This window comes from Chaetodon trifascialis, chromosome 16 (assembly GCF_039877785.1).
Source record: "Chaetodon trifascialis isolate fChaTrf1 chromosome 16, fChaTrf1.hap1, whole genome shotgun sequence".
In the NCBI taxonomy this organism is placed as follows: domain Eukaryota; kingdom Metazoa; phylum Chordata; class Actinopteri; order Chaetodontiformes; family Chaetodontidae; genus Chaetodon; species Chaetodon trifascialis.
In genome coordinates this window covers 16,964,349-16,991,029 of record NC_092071.1, presented here as the reverse complement: position 1 = coordinate 16,991,029, position 26,681 = coordinate 16,964,349, and the positions used below count along the sequence as shown (strand labels likewise).

At 42.6% G+C, this 26,681-nt stretch overlaps 1 protein-coding gene across 1 annotated transcript in view; it reads right to left on the bottom strand.

Annotated features, from left to right (window-relative positions):
• The window catches only part of LOC139344381 (unconventional myosin-XVIIIa-like), a 57,036-nt gene that overhangs the window by 8,058 nt on the left and 22,297 nt on the right, over window positions 1-26,681 (bottom strand). Inside the window, exons 12-36 of the mRNA XM_070982488.1 lie at window positions 26,154-26,244; window positions 25,530-25,722; window positions 22,437-22,523; window positions 20,510-20,648; window positions 19,207-19,366; window positions 18,915-19,101; window positions 17,664-17,889; window positions 17,405-17,514; window positions 16,144-16,209; window positions 14,552-14,680; window positions 10,533-10,676; window positions 10,239-10,328; window positions 9,991-10,110; window positions 9,756-9,873; window positions 8,376-8,503; window positions 8,059-8,213; window positions 7,084-7,207; window positions 6,753-6,953; window positions 6,390-6,500; window positions 5,780-5,884; window positions 5,464-5,610; window positions 5,110-5,223; window positions 3,921-4,037; window positions 2,966-3,049; window positions 303-440 (exon numbers count right to left, since the gene is read on the bottom strand). Of these exons, the coding sequence (XP_070838589.1) occupies window positions 303-440; window positions 2,966-3,049; window positions 3,921-4,037; window positions 5,110-5,223; window positions 5,464-5,610; window positions 5,780-5,884; window positions 6,390-6,500; window positions 6,753-6,953; window positions 7,084-7,207; window positions 8,059-8,213; window positions 8,376-8,503; window positions 9,756-9,873; window positions 9,991-10,110; window positions 10,239-10,328; window positions 10,533-10,676; window positions 14,552-14,680; window positions 16,144-16,209; window positions 17,405-17,514; window positions 17,664-17,889; window positions 18,915-19,101; window positions 19,207-19,366; window positions 20,510-20,648; window positions 22,437-22,523; window positions 25,530-25,722; window positions 26,154-26,244 (3,284 nt within the window). The remainder of the gene's footprint in view (window positions 1-302; window positions 441-2,965; window positions 3,050-3,920; window positions 4,038-5,109; window positions 5,224-5,463; window positions 5,611-5,779; window positions 5,885-6,389; window positions 6,501-6,752; window positions 6,954-7,083; window positions 7,208-8,058; window positions 8,214-8,375; window positions 8,504-9,755; window positions 9,874-9,990; window positions 10,111-10,238; window positions 10,329-10,532; window positions 10,677-14,551; window positions 14,681-16,143; window positions 16,210-17,404; window positions 17,515-17,663; window positions 17,890-18,914; window positions 19,102-19,206; window positions 19,367-20,509; window positions 20,649-22,436; window positions 22,524-25,529; window positions 25,723-26,153; window positions 26,245-26,681) is intronic.

The window sequence follows — 26,681 nt, the reverse complement described above, 5'->3', positions numbered from 1 at the left end:
TCCTCTCAATTTAAATTCATTTTTTGTAAGCATATTATGACAAGGTGACTGAGTTTCAGTGGATTTATCTCATGTCCCGAGGATGACTGTAGATATACTGCAACACATGAAAATAAATGTATTCTCCAATGGACGCTTTTCCTAACCAGCACCTCAAAGACACGGAGCTATGCAAAGGACATCACACTCTCCATTTATACCATCTCTACCGCATGATAAATAGAAAATGAAATGTGAAATCTGCAATTACAGGTCCACAAAGCATGTCTTTTACATTTGGGAGACACAGAGGATTATCTCACCTCCAAGCGTTTGATCTGTGTCCTCTCATACTCCAGCTTGGTCTCCAGCTCACGGATCTTGGCCTCCTGACGGCACACAAGGGACTTTTCCACCATGGACTGTTCTTGGAACTCTAGCTGGCTCTGCAGTGAATGAAGCTGGAGGAGGGACACACATAAATGCACGTAAACACACGTAACACCACTCCTTGAAGAGCAGGGCACCTCCCTCTTGAACACTGCTTTTCCTCTGACATGAGGAATGACACTTCAGAGGAGGCACTGATGTGACGTGTGTGTATTAAAACTAAATTGATGTTCACTTTTTCGCCATTTTTGTGCAAATTTAATCCATCTTGGTACATGTAAACATTGTGCACTGTGCATCTCATATTCTGAATAATGAGCTCCAGATAAGCCCCCAATCTACCACAAATGGCCAAAAGAAGAGCTTGTGGTTCATGCTGAGTAACACCGACTGACAGTAATTTCACAGGCTTTGGGAGAGAGCCGAGCTTCATGCAAAGCACGTTTGTTCCATCTCAATCGTTTTCTCATGACTGATAAAAGGAAGAAAGATACGTCACAACAAAACCGGCCCAAAGGGCAGCATGGCAACTAATGAGGGACTTTGCATCTGAGACAAGGAGGATTTGGAGTCCTCCTTTGATATTACTAAAGAAGCCAGACTTCCCTCCTACTGCGAATGAGATAACCACTTCAAGGTCAGATGCTTTTGATGGCTATCACTGTGTTCGTTGGCAGGTTTTAACAATGCCTTACAGCCTGCTGTGTGTCTCTAGTGTTGCCAAAAATATTTTGATGGGTGGGCCTTGCATATATTGAGCGGACCAAAGATTTGGCACGGGTGTAGCTTAATCTAATAAGAAACAGGGTCTACTGTTAGAAGCTAGCAAGGGCTCCATTCTGTCTTCTAGTGAAATTATATTTGAAACACATTCTGTTAAAGGCAGATGGTTTTATTTGCTTAGTAAACTGCATATTGACACTTAAAGGAAAGTCCTGAGCGTGTATAATGCGCATGTAAACACCCTCTAAAGATTTCTATATATGAGCTAAACTCAGCTATAACAGCCCAGAGGAGATTCAGTTTGCAAACAAATGCAGTAACAAATGAAATGGGCTTGTATTAATGCATGACACACATGACATGTCAGGGGGTTATCCTCTGAACAAATAGTGCCCCATCAGAAAAACACCATTATCATAAAAGCGCGATTGTCAACATGCGCCTAAATCAGGTGCATTAACCTTTTTTTACCACATGAATCTATGTTTATGCCGAGCCTTGAGCATTTAGCTGAAAACTCAAGCACAGAATGCAGCAAATCTACCCATCAGACCATGAGCTAAATCAGACAATGATACTGTAGCTCCAGGTGTATCATTCAATACAATGCTGTTTGAACAATGACCCTAATTCAGTTGTATAATGTGCTAATGTCAACATGCTAACATGCTTTAACAGCATACCTGCTAGATATGCTGATGTTTAGCAAGCATGCTATTTTCCAATTTAACCATCTTACTTACTTACTATTAGCATGTTAACATAACTAAAAAGAACCTACAGCTACATAGAATGGCACTTGATTCACATAATACCCATTTTATGCTGAAGCTGGGAGATAAAGTAATTCCAAAACCATAACTTTACCAAATTATCTTTGTTAACAATGACAAACTTTAGAATTTCACAATCATGCAATTGCTTGTGCATGTGAAATCCAGGTGTCATGCACCCATTGGTAAGCCTGCAAAAGCTGTCCCACGTGCTAATATGCTCAGCTTTGTACACAGAAACACTCAACAATTTGTTTCATCTTGTATGTGAGTGCTACTACATTTCAAAAGCACATGGCCACAGCCATTACTCATGAGATAAGAGATAGACCCCTTACTAACAACAAACTCCATAAGAGCACAGTACAGAGCCCCTGGGACAGTTAAGAGGGTAAAATATCTATATGATTAGAAATATTGATACTGATCAACATGTATGTTGATAGTATTTGTTTGTCATATTATACAGGTCTGTTTTATTGTAATAAAAGTATATAGTAATGGTATAAAAGCTCAATAGTCATGTAAATCATGATAAAATGGTCAGCATACAGTAACAAGGTTTTGCTCTTATAGTTATCACATCAGCAGTTACTTCATCTAATGAGCAAACAAACCACGTTATAATACTTGTTAGCAACAGCCACCTTTTCATTTCCCTGAGACATTTCAAAATAAAATGATGGATGCATTGCATAACCTTTTCAAGAACCAGAATGTCAAAAGAAAACAAAAACGCACACACGCACAATTGAGATAAATCGCTGAGACTGCTGCATCAAGTTGTGAGGAAATCATTGAAAGGACCAGAATGAATAATTTGATCGAATTGGTTAAACCACGGAAACAAGCCGCTGATTTTATGTACATGACCCTTACTTTAAAAACGAGTGGTGCGAGGTGAAAGAACAATTTCTCCCCCTTGACTCTAAATCTTCACTGATTCTTACTATTTAAATGCAAATTGCATTGCAGCCTTTTTTTGGTCACAATAATCAGAGAAACTCAGTGAAAAGCTGAGGTCTAATCAGAGCGAAGTGTTGAAGCAGCAGGCAGGTTCCTGGCAGGCAGTTTTAGTGCTTCTGAATATTTCCTTGTACCTTTTCTTGGATCTCCTGCTTCTCCTTTGTAGCCTCTTCCAGCTGGGCCTGCAGGTCACTGATCTGGCTCAAGTCTCTGGCAGACTAGTACACACACACACACACACACACACACACACACACACACACACACACACACACAAGAAGAGGGTATACGTATGTGTGTGTCAGAGAGAGGAAATGTGAGTGTCAAGGTGCACCTCAATTATCTCTAAATAACATCCCTTTTAATGTAAATGGTTAGAGGCAGAATGAGGTTTTGTTGCTTGTGGTTTATAAACCTCCCTCCCCAGCTCAACAGCTCCTTTTTGATGATCTGTCCCTTCCTCACATTCTGCATGCTGTTATTAGCTGGGGGCTAGCATCCACTGCCCAAAGGCTGACACCCCGAAACGTCCCTAACACAGCAAAATAAGAAAATACAGGCAGCATCTCTGCAGATAACGTCACCATCAGATGCTTCTGGTGGGCCATAAGGGATGATTGAGAGGGATTATTTTTCTATTTGTCTATGCATTGTTTTTTTTTTTAATGGAAAATCCTGTTCATTCTGCCTTTAATAAACATAATAAGTCCGTGCCAAATAATCTGTCATGTGATCTGCTGTAGAACAGATTGCATCTCCCTGACTGCAGAGCACACACTGTGTTTAGAGGGGAACATGTCCTCCAAACCTCAAAGTCACGCTGCTTAAACACGCAGAAAAGAACAGAATGTTAATGCCGGTGTTAAAGACGGCATCCCACAATGTGTCAAACTAAATACAATTAAAGAAATACAAACAATCTGAGGAGTTACACGGTGTTGTGGTCTGTTTCACTACCATGATGCCCCTGGATGCTGACCAAGGTTTCCTGCATTGAGGAGTCAGCCTGGGCATTGATAACTGAGGGATTTATATAGTACTTTCAAGGCTTTCGATCTGCTCACCGAGGTGTTATGGGGGTTGAGTTACCTGGGCAACTGCCGCTTTGTGTTTCTTCATCAGCTCATTCATGTCTTCCTGATCTTCCTCCATGCGAGACTGCAGGTCATTCTTCTCTCTCTGCAGACGGCTCACCTGCTCTTCCAACTGAAGCATGAAGAGAGAAGGAAACACACACTTTAGCATAGAATGACGGGACTTATTCATGAGCTATTGAATATGATAAATGGTCATTAGCTGGCCGGGCTGCGGCAGTCCTGGAATCTCATCTAATGGCAATGAAACACAATCTGGAAGGAGATTCTGGCTGGAGGATGAGACCAATTGGAGATAATCAATTGGCTCATTTAGGCAGGGAAAAGTGCAGCCAGTGCAGCATACTGGTGATGTCCTATTTAGAGTTCATCCTCTGTGTTCAAGGGGGAGTCTCAGGCCCTCAATATGCATTCTCTAATCTGAGATATTTACAAGACCTACCCTTGCCATAAATGCAGCAATTAGCAAGCAAAGCAAAGGCACACAGCATTCCGTGTGTCATCCCCAGAGACACAAACATCCTCAGTCTACGAGTCTGAACTGCAGACAGTGCTCTCATGAGACTGCCATTAATGAGCAGATGGGAGAAAAAAGAAGAAAAAAAAAAAACATTCGACAAAGCTTATTTATCCATTTGAGCAAAATGTTGAAATCAGATATATGCCAAAGGGCATTTATTATTTTAATATCCCACCATGGCTTGATGATGTGCGCATATTAATTCAAGAGCCCTGCTGCACTTTGAAGAGTTTAAATTTGATAGGCAGCAGCCCTCCATTAATTAAACATTGTTTGTTGTTTTCAGTTTGATTTGCTCATCAAAAGGAGGGTATGGAAACATTCACACAAACACTTTCTCTTATGTCAAAAAATCTGTTTCTGCAGTGAGGTGAAAAACGGAGAGGTATATTTCAGAGCTATTTCTAGAAATGTGTGATATGGCACATATCACACCTTACTGATGATGAACACACAAATAAGCATATTGTGTTCGAAACATGCGCAGAACACAATCAGTGCAGTTCCACTATTTGATTTTAATTTTTTTATTCTATTCTAACTTAATTATTGTATATTACATGTGTAAGTAGCACAAGGGGGCTTGCATTTGTACAACCCTGTGTTGTACAATACCTTGATGCCTTTATACATCATATGTTGTACCTTACAGACGCCAACTCACCGACATCTTAGTTTTGACCACGTCCTCCATCTGGATATGCAGGTCCTCTATTTCAATCTCCATGCTCTTTCGAGCCTTCACTGCTGCCGCGCAAGTGAACTCTGACTCCTCCAGCTGTGACAAACAGGAGGCAGGAGAGGTTGGCGGAGAGGGGGGATGGGGGGTGAGGGACAAACATTAGTGGGCCAAGATCAAGGATCTATGCTGGTTATGCAGAGGAATGAGGATTAATCAGCTTGTGTATTTTTGTTGTGTGAGAGGAAAGTTCAAAAAGTATGTTTTTTGTTTTTTTTTGGTGTATCACAACTTCAAACCACCATCTGCTGAGACACAGTGTTCAAGAGAGCGACGTACTTGATTTTTTAGCTGGGCGATCTCCCTCTTGCTGGGGGCGTTACTCTTCAGATGATCCAGCATAATCTGTGCATCAGCCAGAAGGACTTTGGTTCTCTTCAGGTCTTTCTTCAGCCTCTTCTCTGACTCCACATCCCTCTGGCTCACCTGAAAAACAGTATTGTTACACGTACTCTGTGTTTCTACCCTCCTTCAAAACCCGTAGCACCTCTCGAGACTCAAAAGCAGTTTCTTTCCAATCAAAAGAAGTGGCACACGCTAAATCGCACACACTTAACTGGGCTGACAGAGACCGGAGGCAGAGCGATGGAAGTACCTGGTCCTGGGTGTTCAGCAGTTTGGACTCCAGCTCTCTTCTCTCACGCAGCACTTTCTGCTTGTCTTCGTACTCCTCCTCCAGCTGCACCTCCATCTGTTTCAGCTGCAGGACACATGAGCAGCGTGTCAGGATGCACAAACAGATGATCGGCGATAAACAAAGTCAGACGTAACACACCATCGCGTATCCTGTTAGACATGGCTGCTCTCACATGTCAAACACACATGGATCCCCCCTGAGCTGCTCTGCCGGCCTCAACGTAGCTTTCAAAATAAAAATTTTATTCTATCAAATTCCATTTGGTTCATGTATAATACAGATTCAAATACAAACATTGCATTCAAATTTCATTTATGCTGTTCAGTCAATCAATATTCAATTTTCATTTATACTGTTTTGATGAATGCAGCATATTTGTATAGCACAGGGGACATTACAAACCTGAATTTGAAAAAAAGAGATTCAAGAACTGAATGGGTCGGGCGATGCATGAATCTCAGGCCATGAAGCACAATAAACTTCAACACAAGTTTGTGAATACAAGATAGAGGAGCTGTGTATTGGGAGATCTGGGGCAAATCTAAGAGTGACATTGAGCAGCGCCTACCTTCTTACTGCAGGACCGCCTGATCTCCTCCACCTCTTCATCCTTACTCTCAATCTCTTTACAGTGAGTCTGCCGCTGCCTCTCCATCTCCATCTCAAGCCGCAGCTTAGCCTGAGTGCACGATGACGACACAGGCATAAGATAAAGGCACAAACCAAACAAGAATCTTTGGTTTTCTTGCGAAGACAAACTGAGAGAAAACGTATATAATATGATGGTATGTTTGAATATAGTATGAATTATAGTAGAGGAAGTTTTTCTTGAGCTTTCAGTCTAACAAAATTTTAGAGTTTGAAACATGACATAAGCAGCTTTTGGCAGTAAATATTTATCCATAAAGTTCCACATCTGCACCAACCGTACCTGCTCCAGCATCTGGATGGTTCCAGCCTGCTCGTCCAGCTCCTCCTCCTGGTCTTTCACCTTGGCCTCCAGGTCACGAAGCTGCTTCTTGACCTTGGCCAATGAGGCCTCATCCTTGGACTCCTGGGAGGACAGATCCTGTAGCTCTGCCTCCAACTGCTGCACCTTCATATTCATGCCGCATAATTCAATGTCCTTGTCCTGCACGTGGAAGAGACACATTAAAGTGCACATCTGGACCATGTCAAACAGAGAGCAGGGAGACCAGACGTGTGGTCCCTGAGAGAGGCCATCGAAGTACACCTGAAGAGCGCGCTGTAAAGTAGCTTACCTGCAGCTGCTGGCGGAGGTTAAACATCTCACCAGTCATTACGTCTTTCTCTCGAGCCAGCTTCTCCCTCTGGCTCCTTTCTCTTTGTACCTCAGCCTGAGCCTGGTTCTGCTCCAGGTCGAATCTGGAACACACACACACACACACACACACACACACACACACACACACACACACAGATACACATTCACAGGGACAGCTCAGCAAAATGTTGATTGTACATACGACTAGGGTTGCATAGGGTTGACCATTTGAGCATCATAATGCCAATATGTCTCAATTCACGGAAGGCCGGAGGCTACAGGAGATGTTAGTAGATAAAACTGGTACATCATTTGGTATCACACGGTTTTGTGAAGTGATGCAAAGTAGTTGTGTATGAACACTGTAAAATATCGAGCCTGCTCACTCAATATCTGAGCCTCCTCTTACTGTAGCTAGCAGCGTTTTGAGTTCATCAAGCTATCCTCGAGACAGAAACGACACCAGTTCAGTGCTACCTCTGCTTCAGCCTCCACTTTTATCCCCTTCCATTAGCCATCAATTTACAATTGGGTTGTAATAATGTGCAAACTGTTTTCTTCAATCGTGTAGGGCAGAAACACTTATGGTTAGTGAACTTAACAGCTAAGTGTTTCATGCTGTCAGCTCGCTGTAATTCCCTGTTTTTCTCTCTGAAGCGCAGCTGAAAATAATTTCACCCACAGAGCATCTTCAATTAGCCACAGGGGAGAGATCACATTCTGCCACAGCGATAGCTTCTCAAGTGCTTAAAGTCTGAGTCATTTTCTCGGCTAATGCAATTCCACAGATTACAGAACATTTCAGACACTATTCAAATTAAAGAAAACGTTAGTGTTCTGCCGAGTGGGTCAGAGTGTCTGTGCCCGGCCTCCCAAATAGAAAGCAGCAATATGTTCTCCATTATGTGCGCGTGAAGGAAAGACGGACAGATAGACGGAGGCTGAAACTGACTTCCTCTGTTTCTTCTCCAGATCGTGGTTGCGGCTCTGCAGGCCCTCCAGGTGAAGCTTGGTGTCCTGCAGCTCAGCCGTCAGCTTCTGGCACTTCTTCTTCAGCTGCTGCACAGAGCGCTGCACATCCTCATTATCTGTCTGCAAATCAGCCACCTGCAGAGTGCGCACACACACACACATAAACATATGCAAACAAACACATCTTTATTCTTCTTTCATGACAGCTTATTGCGCTTATAAAACTGTCCACGAGTGTGTGGTAACCAAACGAGAAAATAAAACTTGATTGATTTAACATCTTAAAAAGTTCCTTGCCCTCCTCTCAAGATGTCTTTTGCCCTGCTGCTCCGTCTCCAGCTTGTCATCAAACTCCTGCTGGAGTTTCTTTTTGGTGAAGTCCATTTCACGAATGGCTCGGTTGTATTTTATCCGCCACTCGCCTCCTGGAGGAAAGGCGCACAATTCAGAAAATGGTTGTGTGACATTTCGGTGGCTCCTACCGTTAAAGCAGGCCTAGAAGGATATACAGACAAAAAAGCTCAAAAGATCAGAAATGATGGATGCTGAGGATTACAGAGCGCACCGCGCTGGCTGTGATGGTTATCACATTCAAGGGGCAAAATAATATAATTTTTCAGGAAATAAAACTTCTTTCATCAAATCCAGACCTTATAAGGTCACATAATTTGACAGGAAACTATAAAGCAGCCTTTTGCATTTCAATTCTAATCTTGGATAAACCTGAGCTAAGAATTCAAAGCACACCACAACAGTAGTTAGAGAAGGACATGTCTAAGTGGCACTTTCCACAGTTCTTAGCCGACCCTAATTCTGGAGCTGTCAGAGGCTATCAGAACTATAACAGCGGCCAGGCAGACATTCAGGTTCAGGTTCATTTCCAAGCCTTATCATTTTAGAAGCTGTCCATTTCTCCTTCACATTGCAACACCGGCTCCTCCATCAGGGCTGCTCATTAGCATATATATAGCATAATGACAACTTGCAGGGCCACCGGCTCTGATGCCAACGATTATTTTCTCATTCATCTACAAATTCTGATATGCTCTGTAATGGCATGTCTGCTGAGGAGGGCTGAAGGGGGGAGGGAAGTCAGAAAAAAAAAAAGTCCCACGGACAATATGCTCTCAGCAGGAGCTCTCTTACCCAGCAGGTGGAGACCAATCAGCAACAGGCATTAGTTGTATGCCTGGGAGGGAACATCTTAATCCCCTAGCGGTAAATCCCAAACTTGGAAAATATACTTAATAGCATTACGCAAGATGTGACCAAGTCTCGGTGCCATGTCTCCTGCTGAAACAGTCAAACAAAGACACTAATTCCCGCAGCTACAATTAGTCTAAGAGAGATTTTTCAAACTGTGCACATAATGCTGGTATGAGCGGTTTAGTAAATTATGCTTCTGACCTGAGCTGACATGCCCATTAGGCAGGCGAAGGCAAGCTGCTGTCAATGTCACAAAGTACAATTAATTAGGGAATTGAATGCAAATGTTTAAAAGCACTGATAGCTCAGATTGTGATTCCAAAGAGAGAGAGGAAGTCACTGCGAGTCACATCCTCAAAATTTGTTCTTCCTAAAACTTGGGGCTTAGAATTGAACGCATGGTGGGATGATGTCTCTTGTGTCTGCGGTGTCAACTCTGAGCGACAGCTAGCAGCTTCTAGCTCGACTAACCAGCATCCTCATCCTCGTCGTCCATCTCTCCGTTGAGTTCGGAAGTTTTCATGAGCCGGGCTTCCATCACCTCCATCTCCTGTGATTCTAACTGTTTCTTCACGGCATCAAACTTGGCCTGGAATGCACAGACAGACACATCAATCAAAGGGAGAGCTTGTCAGTCACATTCAAATCTGAAATTTTCAAATATTCTGTTGCCACAGTGCGTGTTCATATCAGTGTGTATATGTGCCTGTAGATCCTTCATGTCTTTCTCCAGGCGGAGTCTCTCTGATGTCTCAGTCTCCAGCAACTGGGACGCTGACTCACTGGTGCCTCTCTCATCAGCCAGTTCTGCCAACAAGTCTGCGATCTGGACACACACACACACACACATAGAGGGTGGGATGCAAAACTAGAATTAAAATCTTTAACTGAAATGAACCATTTGCAATAAAAACGTCCTCCCAGCATGCTTTGTCACAGGTGAAGGGGACCCACCCTGCTCTCCAATCGATCCGTGTTCAGTCTCAGCTCATTTCGCTCTTTCTCCACCCGCTCAAGCTTCAGCTTCTGCTGCTGTATCTCCTCCTGCAGCACAGAAAGTAGCTACATGGGTTACATCTAATATCACAGGTAAAACTATGATATATTAAGTACTACAAGAAATATCAAGACTGAATAACAGGAAGTTCCATGCTGCTGTGGCAGGTAGTGCACTTTCAAAGTGGATTAGAGGCGGTCTAACTGAGAGGAATCTACGAGGCTGCGCATCAGACAGAAAGGTCTCCTCACGTCTTTGCCTCGCATCTGCTCCTCAGTGAGCTGGACCTTGATGAGGGGCTGGACTGTGGTGAAGACCTTCCACCATGGCCAGTCCTTCACGCCACGGTTCTTCTTGATGTTTTTCTGGATGCAACGTATTGCTAGATCCTGAATCTGAACACACATGGGGAGAAGCGGTTACCAAAGAGGAACACATGTGGGACTGCCAGCGTTTGCTGTCATGAAAAGACAAAGAGACACACAGATGAGTTGGTGTTTGTGTAATATTAATATAGGTAATTGTATGTGTTTCTGTAAATTGATGACCAAGACAACAGAGATAATAATTGCTTTACTGCAACAATATGTCAAGAATATGGTGCAATCAGTGCATAACATGGAAACAGATGGTTAGAATGCAGTGTATTGCAGAGGTATCATAGGGAGACAATGTCCAGAGATCCATGAAACAATGCCAGAAAATCAGGAAAATGTTAATTACTCACTGGAATACAGGCTTTACAGAACTCATCTGCTGTTACCATATCATCCTCAGCACTGATGAGTAATATTTGAAAAACATTTCCATCCTCAATCTTGTGTATATTGCCTGTGCATGGGCTAACAGCTATCCCAGGACTTGCCAGCCTCCTCTGGAGAGTTTCTGCAGAGTGTGTTCCAAGGCTGGAAGCTAATTTTTGATTAATTAAATCAAACATGTTGGCAGCTAATTCCAAGTATTACACATTTTCCATGCTGCTTATGCATGAGGCTCTCTAGCAGCAGCAGATTATGGGCAAACCCAATTAGAGCAACACAATTCTCAGCATCAGGTACATTTCTCCCTGAAGGTACTCTCTATGACCAATTAGGATTTGTCACACAGTGAAAGCTTTAACATGGAGCAAATGCCTCAAATCTTTGACAGAGGATTTAAACAGGTCTCACTTGTCATATTTAGTCTAAAATGAATGGAAAACAAACAAAAGATTACATTACACGAACGCCGTGGATAAACACGTTGGTATTCATATCACATTAAGAGGATGTGACAACTGAAAAACTGTGTGATGTGAATTAGGATTACGAGCCAAGGTTAAGACAAAAAACATGTCTCATTCTCTCCCTCATAATTCCGCATACACATTCATGAGTTTTTAGCATGTGTGCATATGCAGTGTTTGCACGCAGCCAGGTCTGTATACATGTAAGACGTCTGAGTTACTTTGATCTCACATCAACATGAATTAATGCCCTGCTAAAGGACAGCGGCTCTGATAACATGTATGATCTGATGAGGGACCTTTTAGTTCATCAGTTCTGGTCTAATGTCATTATCGTGACACTATCAAATGACATTTTGGTGCTGAAATGCTAATACATATAAAAGAGATTTATCCTAGCTGTTACTTAGCATGGCCTTGAAAAATGTAGCTAGTTCACACTATATAAACATACCAATGCAAAGCCCATCACATACTTTTATAGTGGGGGGTATTCATGTTCCTGCGATATGAAACTATGGGATTGCATGCTTCAAATAAATGAGGTATCCTGTAGAATCCCCTGTCTGATAAAGGTATATCTTTACTTTCACTGAGCAATGAAGGGAAAACGTTCAAATGAATAGATGTAGTATGACTGGGTTAAAACTAGCTTTATACATGCTGCTTTATGCTGATTTCAAATGCAAATAACTAAAAAAAGAAACATTTGTAGGGTACCTGAAGGACAAAACTCCCAATGTGGTGAGTGCCTGCTGAGGCAAAATAACAGACTTTTATAATGTCAGGTTGTCCCCTTGAGGAGCCGGTTGAGAGAGGGGGAAAAAACAAGAAAAACTGTGGTTTTGTCATTTAATGTCACATGGGCTTGGCACAGCTTCACAAGGGTAACGTGCCAGGGAATATCAATCAAGGGAACTTGTGACTTTCTGTCACATCCATATACATCAACCGGCACTCGTCTGAGAGGCTTCACCAGAACTCATCCGCACTGTTCCAGAGGCAAATTATCATCTACTGGAGCTGCTAAGACAGGATACTTCAAACAGTGTGAGAGGCAATGGAGCCCAATCAATTTTCACAAAGGGATAACAGAGTAACAGCAAGGGCACGATTGGATGTTATTATACAATGATTATTCTAAGATTGAACTGCAACACAGTCTGTAAATCTACTACATGAAGAGAAAGGAAGATGAAAATCACTCCATAATCCACCACAGCCCTGCTTCTCTTCCATTACTCTGGTGTCAACTAATTGAATCAGGACTAACATAAAAAGAATGAGATTCTGCGGCACAAAAATGCCCTTCAGGTAATCCTTGGAAGAAGAGGCTGCACTATATGTACCATACATGTAACAGCTGTGTGGTTAGAAATCCAGCATGCTGTAGCTGCTTGAGCAGCAAACCAGATCAACACCTTGTCTCTCGTCTTTGTGCTAACCAAAGATGCAGCTGGACAGTGGTATCAATCTTCATCTGACACTCTGCAAAATATTTTGTATATTTCTATATATTTAGGATAGAAAATGGTCCTAATTTGTGCTCCGTATACTTTTTCATTGCCCTGCTCAGAATGAATAAAGTTTTTTTTAAATTTTGTTGATTGATTCCTGAGATGAAATGAGTATGACTATGAAATAACGTGTGTAATCATGTGCACAGTTTAACTAAGCCTCTGCACTAGATCATCCCTTAGCCCTGAATTGATAGAATCATTGGTGGCTCTCATCGCATTCATAATTGCATGTTACATCTTTCCAGACCACACGAAAAACTGAGTTTATGGGCAATAAAATAACAAGATAAAATAAAAATAGTCTTATCTTTCTTTTATAGATACATTTGCAGACGACAGGGGTCACATGGGGGCAGAGTGAAAAAACGGCCTCTTTGTTAATGGATTTTGTAATTGCCTGGTTGCCTGGCAATTTAGAACCGTTTTCCTGCCGTTGATTTTCTTCAAGTTCAAGTAGATTGTGAAGCACTGAGCCCTCAGCCTGCTTCCTTGTGTGAATAATGACCTTTGAACTTAATAAAGAAAATAAACTGGCCTCTCTCGGTTCCCCGTTTTCAACCAACATCCATTACTCAAACTCCTGTGGTAAAAACAGCAATAACAGAAGAGAGCTGGAAGTCCAGTAATATAAAAGGTCATATTGATTTACCTTATTGCAAAGATGACAATTTAATGGTTTCACTGGCGTCGTGTACAAGTGAACAAGATATTTACTCACTAACAGCATGTCATACTGCTGTAGTGCAGCAATGTTGATTCTGTTTCTGCTGGTTCATCACTAGCCAACTGAAGCGGCACATTCACTTAAATAGTAATCACAGAGAGGGAGAAGGACTGTGGGGCTCCATACATCACGAGAGGACATGTATGAGGTTCAGAGAGATGGACCCATCGCATGCTGGGAGAAAAATGGAAGAGGGGTGGAGCAGACGGGACAGTGAGTCAGCGGCATGTTTGATAAGGCTGCGTTTAACGGGAGCAGATTGATAAAATGCAACATAAACGGACATGTCACTATCAAACGTCCCCCTGGTGGAGCCAATTGGATGGATTACATTCCAGGAGGGAGGGGGTAAGGGCAATAGATTTAGAGAACACATTTATAATTAGCTGAAGATTTACAGCAGAGCTGGTTAGATCTACCCCTGGAGCAGAGCAAACAGGCAATAAAATTAGCTCTGAGCAGTGAATTCTCAACTCCTGCTGGACTCCAAGGCAACAAGGCCTCTGGAGCTCACATTCCTCAACTGCTTTATTAAAGAACATGCTAGCAGCAAAATGGACCTTGATACTTAATTTGTCCGCCTTTGCGAGTATCACATTTCTTTTTGCATTTGCAACCTGAGTCTTGCAATGTAATAAAGTGAATTGATTTTCTGTCACTCAAGTGATGATTTGGATGAAATGTGTGATAGATAAACAGGGTATAACTGAACTAAAATTAAAATATTCTTGGTGTTTGGGGGCTTAGACTAACTTTAACTTTAAGACTAAGACGCCCCTCTCAATGTGACCTCTTGCCTACCTTCCTCTTCTTGAAGGCCTGCCGTGCCAGGTAGCCTCTACAGGCAGCTTGGAACAGCGTTAGATTACGCTTGGTCTGCTCATCTCTCTGCTCCTCCAGCTTAGCCAAGGTGCCAGCTCTGAAGAACAACTAGAGCAAAACACAAACACACACATGACATTAAGTGAACTTACTAGCAAAGGATGCAATCATTGAGAGATCATGTAACGCTTATTTTAGCTGTGGGGAAATTAGATTTAGAGGCCGTGCTTCAGTGTGAAGCGCAAGAGCAAAATAAAAACAGAGCGGAGTTAGAAAGTAAATAAGTGCACTGAAGCAGCAAGTCAATAAGAGGCAGCGTAATCCATGGACAAGCGAGTCTTATCTAAGTGAGAAAGCTGTGATTAAGTTATTATCTCGGACAATCAGCCTTGTCTGTATTCAATCTGGGCCAAAGGTAAAACACAGGTAAACAGCCAATAGAAAGCAGATCATGTCACGGCCGGTCCATACTTCAGAGGGATTAGCTGCTGTGAATGCATTCCAGATATGATAGCAGCAAGCTATTAAAATGGATGGATGGTGTCTCCACCCAAGGTCCCTCCACACAGTCCCACTGCCTTATAAATTACCAGACCCATATGTGATCTGTTAATAAAGCAGAAGCTGGAATTGATCGAGCAGCTGCAAGGGAATCTGCAAACCAGTAGGGAGGAGTGATGCACTCAGTGACATCAACGAATATTGCTCCCAAATTGCTTAGTCAAGCTTGAGCTTCTCGTCTTTTATCATCACCCGCTGCATGCAGCACCTTCGAAAATGTATGTAGTGATGCTGTTCTGAGCCACGTGGCTACGTCTAACGGCAGATTTTATCCTGTCGAGAGCTGTGCCACTTCCACTGCTATAGGGTTATTTGGGGCTGGCGTAATTGGCATGCAAGTGAGGCAGGTTGCTAGGAAGCCACTGGAATGCTTTGTGAATGGCCAACTGTGCTTGTCTACTTCTGAGCCCATTTCACACTGCTAAGTGAGGCACCATGCGAAGCTGCCTCCAAACCATTCTTGTGTCATGTCTTTTAAAAGGGCCTTGTACAGCGCACATATCCGGGAGCATAAGTTCCACTGTTTTGTACATTATTGTTTCCTTTGATTTCCTTCCTGGCTGATGGCCACTTTTCCAGCTGATAGGATTAGACCTCAGTGTGCCAGGCAGTGTTTACTGTGATTACTTTACAACGGTCGTAGTGAAAAACAAAGAGGGCCATCAGTTGCGAGAATTTGCTCTAATGACCTGAAAAGAAAGAGGGAATTACAGTCACACAGTCGGGCAGGGTAGAGACGTGTCTCTCGGGTGGCCACTGGCTATGAGAGGGGAAGCAGGGGGAAAGCTTGGCAACGCTCCAAAAAAGGATGGCAAACAAACCTTAAAGACGGACAGGTGTAATGAAAGACACACTCCCCCAGACAGCCAGTGTCTTTACAAAGAAAAAAAAAGGATAAAGAGAGCTGTGCGCTGAGCTTTAAGAAGAGCGAAACTGGCAGTGACTCACAGCAAAGGTTTATTTGAGCATTTTAAAGCTGTTTATCAATGAGATGTGGTGGCATTACTCACCCTACTCAGACCCATGTGGTAGCTGCTCTTCTCCAAATCCAAGGACTCCAGTAGCTCCTCCACAGCCTGGGGAAAGGCACACATGTACACAAACATATGCACACACACACTTAAGTCTTTCAACTGCTGGACCCAGTGGGAACTTCTACTGACACTGCAACACTTCAGTAGTCCACAGTTCCCCTAAGTTGCCATGCTGAACTAATGGTACAGTGCAGTTTCCTCTCCTCTATCACATCCATACCCGGCTGGATTTTGTTTCGAAAGTAACTCGGCAAGCATGGGAAAAAAGTTTGGCTCCTCAGAGCTTCCCAACCCCAACCACATACCAATTACTACATGTCCCACAGAATCCACCTGCTCCTGGCTTATTCCTCATGACCCCCTGATGGTCTTGGCCCTATTGCAGCTTTGAACACATAAATCCTATGCAGAGGAACACCTTCAGCCAGCCTGGAGCCTCTCCCTGTCCATCTACCAGCATGTACATACTGTAGGTGTATTGTTGTCTCAGCCTCTTCTCTCCACTTGAGCCTCCAGCCTGAAAGACCACATCTAGATTACACCAGGAGAGGTTTGCCACGAGCACTGAGGGGCTTTTGTTTGCCAGTGTTTCCACAGAAACTCAGCCCCAGTGCGCACACACAGGGGAAAAGAGCTTTTCTCTTCCTCAACCCCATTCTTTCACACTCTCTCTCTCTCCCTCATTTCACTCTAGAAACAAACTTTTGTATTCTTTTTCCCTCCACTGCACTTCAACCGGTACCTCTCTTGCAGAGGACCAATGCACCAACGCACAGCACGTCCTCAAAGATAGTTAACTTTTAAGAATAAAACTTCTTCTTCTTTTTTTTTCCAGAATCATTATTCATAAATTTAAAACAAAAGCTCTGCAGAGGTGAAACACCTGCACTGTCAAAGCAACAGGGAGAAACTTTGGCAGCTATTTTCCCATGTTCACATTACCAAAAAAATGATGAGTGCAGCTACTTGAATGGTTATTTGTAGCTTTGAATTCAGTAAAGTACTCTCTAAGCCACAATACTGCTGTGCCTCTTTAACAGGCATGATACTGATAAGGTTAAGTTGATTAGATCATTATAGTGGCTCTGATGAATGAGGGTTTATTTCTCTGTCAGTTGGCTGCTGACAAATCAGGGGCAGATGTAATGAAGCTGCCTCCTCACAACATTAATCTTCACTGTGCTTGGGCACAGAGAGCTGAGAGCTGAACATTTTCCTCTCTCGCTGATTGACTCACTCTCTTCTCGTCCTTCACAATGTAATTCCTCCCATGCTTCTTGGTGAGGTGCGGTGCCAGCACGTCAAAGCGTCGTCGGAACTCAGAGAACACCATATGATCGGGGTAACCTGCGAAGGTCAGGATTGAATAACGGCATCATATTCAGGGGAATGTTCAAAGAGAGGTTTTGGAAGGGACTGTGCGGACAAAAAAGATCAGATTTTGGTTAGATTTCTTTCAGTCTGTTCTTAATATCTGATTTCAGCAACCCCCTCACCTTGCCTGTAGATCCGTAGAGCATCCAGCAGCTTGGAGCCACGCAGCTGAGCACGGAGCAAGGCTACATCCAGCTGCATTAAGCCATGATCTCCATGCTCCCCTTGAGCCTCACATTCTCCTCCTTTGAACAGGGATCCACTCAAAGCCTTGAGGGCATCCGCCTTGGGCAATATGCAGTGAACAAAGTGAATTCTGGACCTCCGCACCATATCAAGGAGAGCATCCTGGAAAAGAGAGAGCAGGGTAAGGGACTCTGGTAAGAACAGGCCATAACCAATGCAGTATCTTCCACTCTGTGTAATCAACAGCTCAAGTTCTTTACTTTAAATAAACAAATGCTTTGGAACGTGACATGCACATGCATAATTACATTTACTATTAACGTTGAACAAATTAGAGTTTTAATACCCACATGCAGGTTAAATCTAATCTTAACTCTGTATGATGCTATTTTAAAGCATGCAGTAATTCTATGGCAACACTGGAAGGCAGATTATAATAACAGCATCTCAATTTGTAAAATCTGGTTTTAGTGTGTTTCATTTCACTGTATTCTTTAAAGGTTTGCTGTGGATTTCCATAGATGGCTAAATGTTTTTAGCTTTTACCCATTTGTGTTGAGAACTACACACATTTTCACACTAACTCTAGGTCCTCACTCTTCCAAAGGTTGCATTCCCTGCTGCCAGAAAGGACTATTCATTATTTTTTTGGCTGTTGCTCCTTTAATTTTTAAATACCAGGTTTGGGGTAGCAAACAGCCCAGTATTCCTGGAAATTATTATGTTGGATGAGTCCGCACCTCACAGTTAACATCCCTAACCATAGCTTAATAATTTATTTGCCAGAACACTGCCAAAAGACATTGGCTGTGAACATAATCCAGGCTTTTGCAGAATCATCCAATAATGTTCTTGTCAGGCAATAAGGTTGGGAGCAAAATAGCTGCAGAACTCCTCTGATAGCACATTAACACCAGGCCTGATATCATTCCTGAATCTATCTCTGGGTGCGGTCCAAATACTGGCCTTCATCTCATCCATTTTCTTTAAAGCTGCATTGAGTAACATTTGTTACTGCGATAAGGTCCAAAGTACACGACAGTACAAATCCACAACTATGAGCATTGATATACTCATCGCAAGTTCTCCAGTAACTTGTTAGCAAACCAAACAGGAACCAATTAATGAAAAAGGGTGCAGTCTGGGATGTTGATTCTCAGTGTGCTGGGTGACAGATCTCCTCTCACCACTTGAAGCTTTATCTGGATGCACAAAGACTTCTTCTTGATAGCAGCCACCCCTGTGGTGAAGGTCTTCCTCATGCTTGTGGCCCGTCGCAAGGACAGCTGTGAAACACCTTCAAGGCCTGCAATGGAACCAGCCAGAACAGTTGCTCCACTCGCTCGGCTCATGAACAATGAGCTGATTATCTTCCTGCAAGAGACACACTACTTCAGCCTAAGGTTTTGCAGAAATCCTCTAAAGTAATAATTCATGTGACAACCCCCCAAAGATAGACATTTCCTGGTCGATGCATACTTCTGGGAGTCCTTCAGGAGGCTTGCAGCATTGGTGGAGGCAGGATTCTGCTTGGCGTAGTTCAGCCACCCACATGTATTGTACTCCACCCAATCAGTCCCGTGGCTGTGGCCCAGCAGGAAATGATTATCCTTTTCACTCTTCAGGAGGAATGTGTGACCTGGTGTAAATGTAGGAGGTAGTGTGAGATTCCCTGACTCACTGTCCATATGCAGCAAGATGACAAAAATGAACATGTCAACAATGTCTCCTTCGGGAGTTCAGGAAAATGTTAACACCGTCTGCGTGAAGGGTTTAAAGCAAGCTGATTCATCTTCTGGGATGTACAGTCTGTCACAAACCTACATAAACTTTACTGATGCAATGATAATAAAAGACAATCTGTTCCCAACCTAGTTGTTAACGGGCCCTGTTTGCCTGCGCATGCAGTTTTAGAGTGAGATGTTTAAATCCATGTTACTGTACTGTCATAAATAATGACTCCAGCGTGACATATGGGTGATTAAGTGGAGGGAAAAAGATCACTTATTATCATTATAAGAGTTTTCCCTCAATAACCTCCTAATTACTGCATATTGTTAGTAAGAAAGCTGTTGTATATGAATTACAAGCTTAACAATGTAACTCTTACCTGTAAACTAATAAAGAGCCAATACACTACTAATATGTATGCTAACTATTCACGTGTGTGTGTGTGTGTGTGTGTGTGTGTGTGTGTGTGCGTGTGTGTGTGTGTGTGTGTGTGTGTGTGTGTGTGTGTGTGTCTGTCTGTCTGTCTGAAGAGCATGAATGAGAAGCTTTCAGCTGTTGTTTTGGAAGGCTGCAATGACAATCTGCCCTCTATTTTTTTCTCTATTAGTTCCACTAGAAGAATTTTTATAAGCTGCAAACTTGGCAAGTAACAGTTGTCAAGGTTGCCAACAATATACATAGAAAGGATTTGTCTGACTTATCTACAGTATGATACCGGTCAATCTGTCAAACAGTGCTTTGTGCATAATCTATTATAGGAAATGTCTTTATCTAAAATTAAACCTCCAGCCAGAGTTGGCAAATAGTGTGAAAGAGAGTAAAGAATGATTCTGCTCTCATAAATGATGGCAAATAGCACAACAGAGATGAACTTTCATATAATGTCAGCTATATTTGGATCAAATATTCATATTAGCTTTGCTGTTGAAAAGATACACTACAATTTTTCTGTTAATTTCTTCAAACATTGTTATGGGGGGGTAGAAAGCTTGCCACGCTTTGCATTAGCTTCAAATCTGAGTTTATGTGTGCATGTGTGTCCTCTCCTCGCCTTTGCTCTCGCCCTCAGCAGGGCCGTAGTAGCTAAAGAGACGTCCCAACAGGGTTTCCTCTGACCCCCCAGGCTGCAGCGCCTCCTCCTCCATCAGCCACAACAGCCCACGCGCCTCATCTGTTCGCACTGTCCGTACCTGTCAAATAAACACATACACACACACACAGACGCATATGCACAAAGGTCCTTAGCGTGGTCCTTGTCTGGACACAAAGCGATCTGCTTTACCTTCAGTGCTTCAGGGACTAGTCCATGGCTAGAAATGACTGTTAACTCATGACTGCCCTGAATTTATCTTACTTTACATTTTCCCTATTTGACCCTCGAATAGTGTCTGCCTCAAAAAATAATTCAGTCCCCAACAAAGTGAGGAACAAACCACCTTGCCACAAGGACATTTAGTGTGCTTTTTAATTTAATGGGAACACACTGATGGATCAGAGGATATTTCAGACTTCATTCTTTATCCACCTCCTGAGTGCAGAATAAAAGAAGATACTGCTTCTTGTGAAAGGTTGTGAAAAGTATCCTCCTGAATGCTGAACGCTGGCCTGTATCATCAGTGTTTCCTTCAATATTCTGTTCCACTAAATATCAGTAAAAGCAGAATGCCGTACCGTATGTTTTCCCAGCATGAGCCGGTTGTGATAGGCCCGATAGTAACACTAGCATCAGAAATTAAACTTTCAAAAGCATTTTGGGTCTCTGCACCCTGGGGGCAGTTTCTGCAATAATGGCATCATCAATTTAGCTTTTCTGTCTAATCAAAAGGGAAACGAACAGGGAGTTCATGAATGCGAAGAGGGGCGTGGGAAAAGGGATTAAAAAGTAATACAATTAGTATTACAATTAGTGTGAACACAGAGGAGAAAATAAAAGTCACACCAGCATCGATGATCATGGAATAAGTGCGTGGGAAAGGTTCTGTTGTGTCCTTGTATTATATCAAACAGGTAAGTGTGGCTTTACTGGGCTTTACTTTGCAGAACTCAAAGGCACACTGTTTCTGCTCAGTCCTCTGCTTGAATGATACACTTTTGGTCCAAAGACATTTCAAATAAGCCTCTATTGTCTTGTGGATGACAATGAGCTCCACGCTGAGGTAGCCAGCTCGGTTAGCATGGCTAATGCCTGAATCCGCCCTGGGAGCACAGAGCCAAAAACTGTTTCAGCAGCCATCAGGAAGTTCCACTGGAGACATCCTTATCAGCGGTGCACACTACACTGACTTCAAACACAGCACAGACTATCAGTTTCCAGGAGACATGTGACAACTATGGCTACTAAGGCTGTTTGTGATAATGGACATCTGAGCTACAACAGGAGAAAAGAAAAAAAAAGAACCACCTTTGATCAAAATGTCTTTTCAGTCTAAGCAGCAGATCTGACTTGACTTTAGAAATGACTTTGAAGAATCTGTGTTTTCTTCCACTTTGGTTTGTAGTGTGATGCACTGCAGTTCACTGCTTCTGATGACATTCTCATTTGAGCGTGGACCCTTTAAAAAGTAAAGCACTCAAACCAAACACATTGGAATTATACCACAGTGATCTATGACTCTCTAAACTCTGCCATTTCTGTTTCCATGGTGCAGATCACAGGCTGCAAAGGCCAAACATCGATTTTCTTTCTTGAAGTCAATTCTCTAACCTTTCTTCTCCTGTTCCTTCCCTCTCTTTCCAGCCTCTGCCAAACACCTTTCAATATTTAAAACAGAAAACTTCTGATGTTAAAAGATGACATGCATTGTTGTGCCCAGAGATTACCATCTGAAAATAGATCATGAAAGGGATGCAAGTCCCTTAGGTGCTCTGAGAAGCATTCAGAGGGAAGCTATTATACCAACAGCAGATTTATGCATGAAAACATGCAGACGTTTGAGACAGAATTGAAGACAAGAGACACATTAAAACATTGAACTTACCAGGGCTTGGCTGGAGGCTTGGTCTACCACGGCTACAGACAGAGATGTGCTGGGGTCTGTGTCGTCCAAAGCAAGCTCTATGTTCTCCTGAGGGAAGACAGGCAGATTGACAGAATCTTTAATGACTTGTGACGATGCTAAATAAAAGAAAAACAAAATTTTTCTGGTGAAAATAAAAGAATTTGAGAAAAACAAATCTGCTTAGATTAGATTTTGGATTCACTTTTAAGAAAGCCATGCAGTGATTGACATAGGTTTTCGCATGCTGGGCAGCTCACTGGCCTGGATAAATATCTTTATATGGACATAGAAAAATACATTTAACTGCAGGGCTTGATTATCATAAAACAGCTCCTCCAAGTGTGCAGCTGGATGAGAGGGTTAAATATATTAATACAGACAGACTGAGGGTCAGCTTAAAGATCTTTTGCAGATGTCCGAGGTCCTTTCTCCACCATTCCAACAATCCTTTGGGACAGTCTTTGGTCAACTTTTCTCTTGCATCCTCTTCCAGGGAGGTCGGCTGCAGTAGCATGGGCCTCACACGTCTTGATAACAGTGTGCATGGTGGACACAGGAACGTCAGGGTCTTTGGATGATGGACTTGTAGCCTTGAGGTTGTTCACAGTTGGCTATGATCTCCTGTCTGACCTCCTAAGGCAGTTCTCTGCTTCTGTTTAGTCTGTTCTCCATGTTCAGTGTGGTAAACACTGACAAAAAACAGCTGAATGAGTACTTTGCTCCTTTTAAACTGAATGTTGAATGAGTGATATCAGATTGTAGACAGCTGTGACTCAACACAGCCAAGTTCAATGTTAAGCATCTGCTTGAAATCCAATTCTGTCTTGCAACTTCTAGAAAGGTCCACATAATATTGTCCAGGTTTGTTCTGTTTTGCTCCATGTGCAAACTATAAAATGTTTAGTGTCACAATTTTCTGTGTTACTGTGTGTTATTTGAAAAAAAAAATCATCACCCCACTGTAACCTTTGCCTTGTAGTCTATTTTTACTTCCATTCTTTCTTAGTTTCATATCCCCTTTTTACCTTGTCTACTTATCTGTACTTATTTCTGTCTGAATATCCCCTCTGGGAATCAATAAAGGCTTATCTTATCTTATCTTACATTATGTAACCATGTTTCTCTGAGTGAGGAGCTTACTGTCCTTTTTCAAGCACAGGATCTTTTCCGCACACACAGGAATCTACGGAACTACAGTCGGACTGCAAGTTCCTGATTTGGTCAGAGTTCCTGCTCCTTAGAAATCCATGGTGTTGAGGTATTAGTAGGAACAGTGGAGCTCTAAACACAGCTGACTGGTCAAACACAACCTTCCTGATCCCATGCTGCTATGAAGCCTGTGACATCGCCTCCACGAGACCCTCGCTAACACGAGTGTGAATGTCAACATCACAATGTGGTAATGTTGCAGAGCTGCAACGACTAATGGATTAGTTGATCAGCAGAAAATTAATTTACAACTCTTTTGATAAGTGGTTAATTGCTCATCAGTTGTTTTTCCAGCAAAATGAAAAACATTTTTCTAACTTCTCAGCTCTGAGGAGTTACGCTACGATGACAGTGAATGTCTTTGGCTTCTGGATTGTAAACAAGACATTTGAACACATCACCTTGGACCATGGTAAATTCTGTACACATATAATTATAGCTATTTCAGACATTTAATCACAAGAATAACTGTTAGATTAATTGATAATCAAAGTAATTGTTAGCTGCAGCCAGCGCTGGTCCTGCAACTATACACACAGGTGCCAGTCATCAAAGCAATTTCAAATCCTGATTCATCGTCGTGTATCTAGTGAAGATGCAGGCAAGGTTGTTATGGATACTGAAATGAAAAAACAATGGCACATTAGGTGTAAGAAAACTAAAAGCCACAGCAAATCTATTAAAATAACACGAACGTTTGGCATTTACAAAGACTGGTTTTCCTATAGGTAAATGGAAACTCTGAAAGATTTCATTAGTGTTGCAGATAATAGCATTTCTGAGATAAAGTGGAAATAAATATATTAAATTAGCTTCACCAGAGCAAAACAGGCAGCAGCTCACAGTGACAAAGTGCAAGCTGCACTAGAAATGTGGGAAAATGTTGGCAGTTCTAATAGTGTGGCCATGACAGATGCCAGTGTTCGAGTTGACTGTGTATGTGAAGTAGCTTAAATGATTTTTTGTTCTCTGCTGTGGAGAGTCAGCGTGCAGAGGGAATCCAGAAACTATCCACACAGTTGCAGCACTCGCAGCACTGAATTTGAAAATATAAAGCACATTCCTGTTGTGCGCAACGCAGTTTAACCTGCCTGTCACTGCCAGTGTTGATACAGTGTGCTGTTTTAAATGAGTTTGACCCACTTTTCAATGACAGTTTCACAGCTTCATATATTTTCAAGATGCACCGACAAGAGAGAATTACACAGATTTATGCAATACTTCATTTCGCTCTAATTCCCTTTCTCCCAGGCAGGGGCCGTGGGTGGGGATGTGGGTGGGGAATCCCAGGATCCTTGTATTAAAAGTAATATGATGATGATTTCTGCTTAACTGTAGTGTGCTATCAGCTGAGGTTTAAACAAAAAGGATATTTCTGACATTCGATTTGGGCCAGCAGTAATAAAGAAGGATACATTTGTGTTAGTAATGAACAAATATTTATCCTTTTATATCATAAATTCTCAGGGATAAGTGTGTCCAGATGGTGTGGTCCACCACCGCGAGACAGAAATCAAAGGAGGGCAGAAGAAAAATAGTTCCCTCATCAGGCAGCAACACCACTGCTGTGCGACTGGGCGTGTCTCCCAAAGGCAGTTGTGAGTGACTTTACTTTGATCTCAGCAGAAGAGGTGAAGACTGGCATCACTAATGAGAAGGTCTAACACGTGAACATGGCTCGCCACGGCTTGTGACAGGTGGGAGGGATAGCGTATCTGATGTGTGAACACACACACTATTGGAGTTGATATATCAGAGAGAAAGCAGCAGACAAAGGGAGAGGGAGAAAGAGGTAGGAGGAAGAAAGAGATGACGAGAATGAGGTTGTATGTATGCGTGGTGCATAATACTTCACGCCTTTACCTCTTTGTATCTCTCCAACTCCTGAACGAAGGTCCGCTGATAGAAGAGGGTATGCAGACGTTCTTGGGTGTAGTTGTGGCATAGGTCCTCAAAGGTTGCGCTGCATTCGCGCTTAGCCAGCCTTGGGTTTTGAAAGCCTGGTGTGTCCACAATGAGCAGAGAGCACAGGGAATGCTGGCTGGATTTCAAGGCCCTGAGGCACACAGGGCAAACACACACACGTACACAGCAACATTACCAATGTGATACTTAAGGCAACATTTTATTGATCGCATTCGCTGCATATAACCCCTAGCTTTAACCTTAGCTCTCTGCACCACAAGCCTAACTTTAACCCTCCCCACACATAATCCTGAATCTATCCAGAAACCCAAACCCAAGTCAAGTTAAAACACCCTCTTACACTACTAAGCTACCCATTAAAAAAACGACAGTTTGGACAAGTATTGCTTAAAACCCCCGAAAACTAAGGTAAGATGCAAAGATTTCAAAAGGTATCAAATATGTCAAGCTGAATTTAAGGTATTTATTAAATTATGCACACAGCATCTGCAGGTGTCCATGTGTAAAGGTACAGCTAAAAACAGTGCAGCTTTAATACAGTACCAGATGAAAAACACTAACCGGTTTATTAAAGAAATGAGGAGAGTGAAGAGTTCGGAGTAGAGCCCAGATGCCATGGCCTCTAAACACTCCATGGCTGTAGCTTTGGATCCTGGGAACATGAAAACCAGTTGAATTAGAAACAGAAATGAGCCGTAAAAGCTAGAATAAAACTATGGTCACAACATTTGCCTCTAAAAGGATGTACAATAACATCATATTTGTGCATATTACGCCCACAGGCATAACGTATTCAAACCGGGGTCTGAAATTGTCTGTGTAAAGCCGCGTCATTTGGGACTCAGGTGTTTCCGAATTGGTCAGATCAAACCACACACACTCATGTCTGTGCCTAGCGGCAATGGCCACCTGTTAAGCTCCCCTAATTCATTCCACTATGACACAAAATAGTGTGTTCATGGGGCCTGAGGAATATTTTAACGTGCGCATACACATCTACGACTGTTCTGCATGTTCTCATGTGAGGGGAGACACAGGAAAGGTGAAACAGAGGTGAATTCTGTCCATCCCTGCTGTGACAGACTTGAC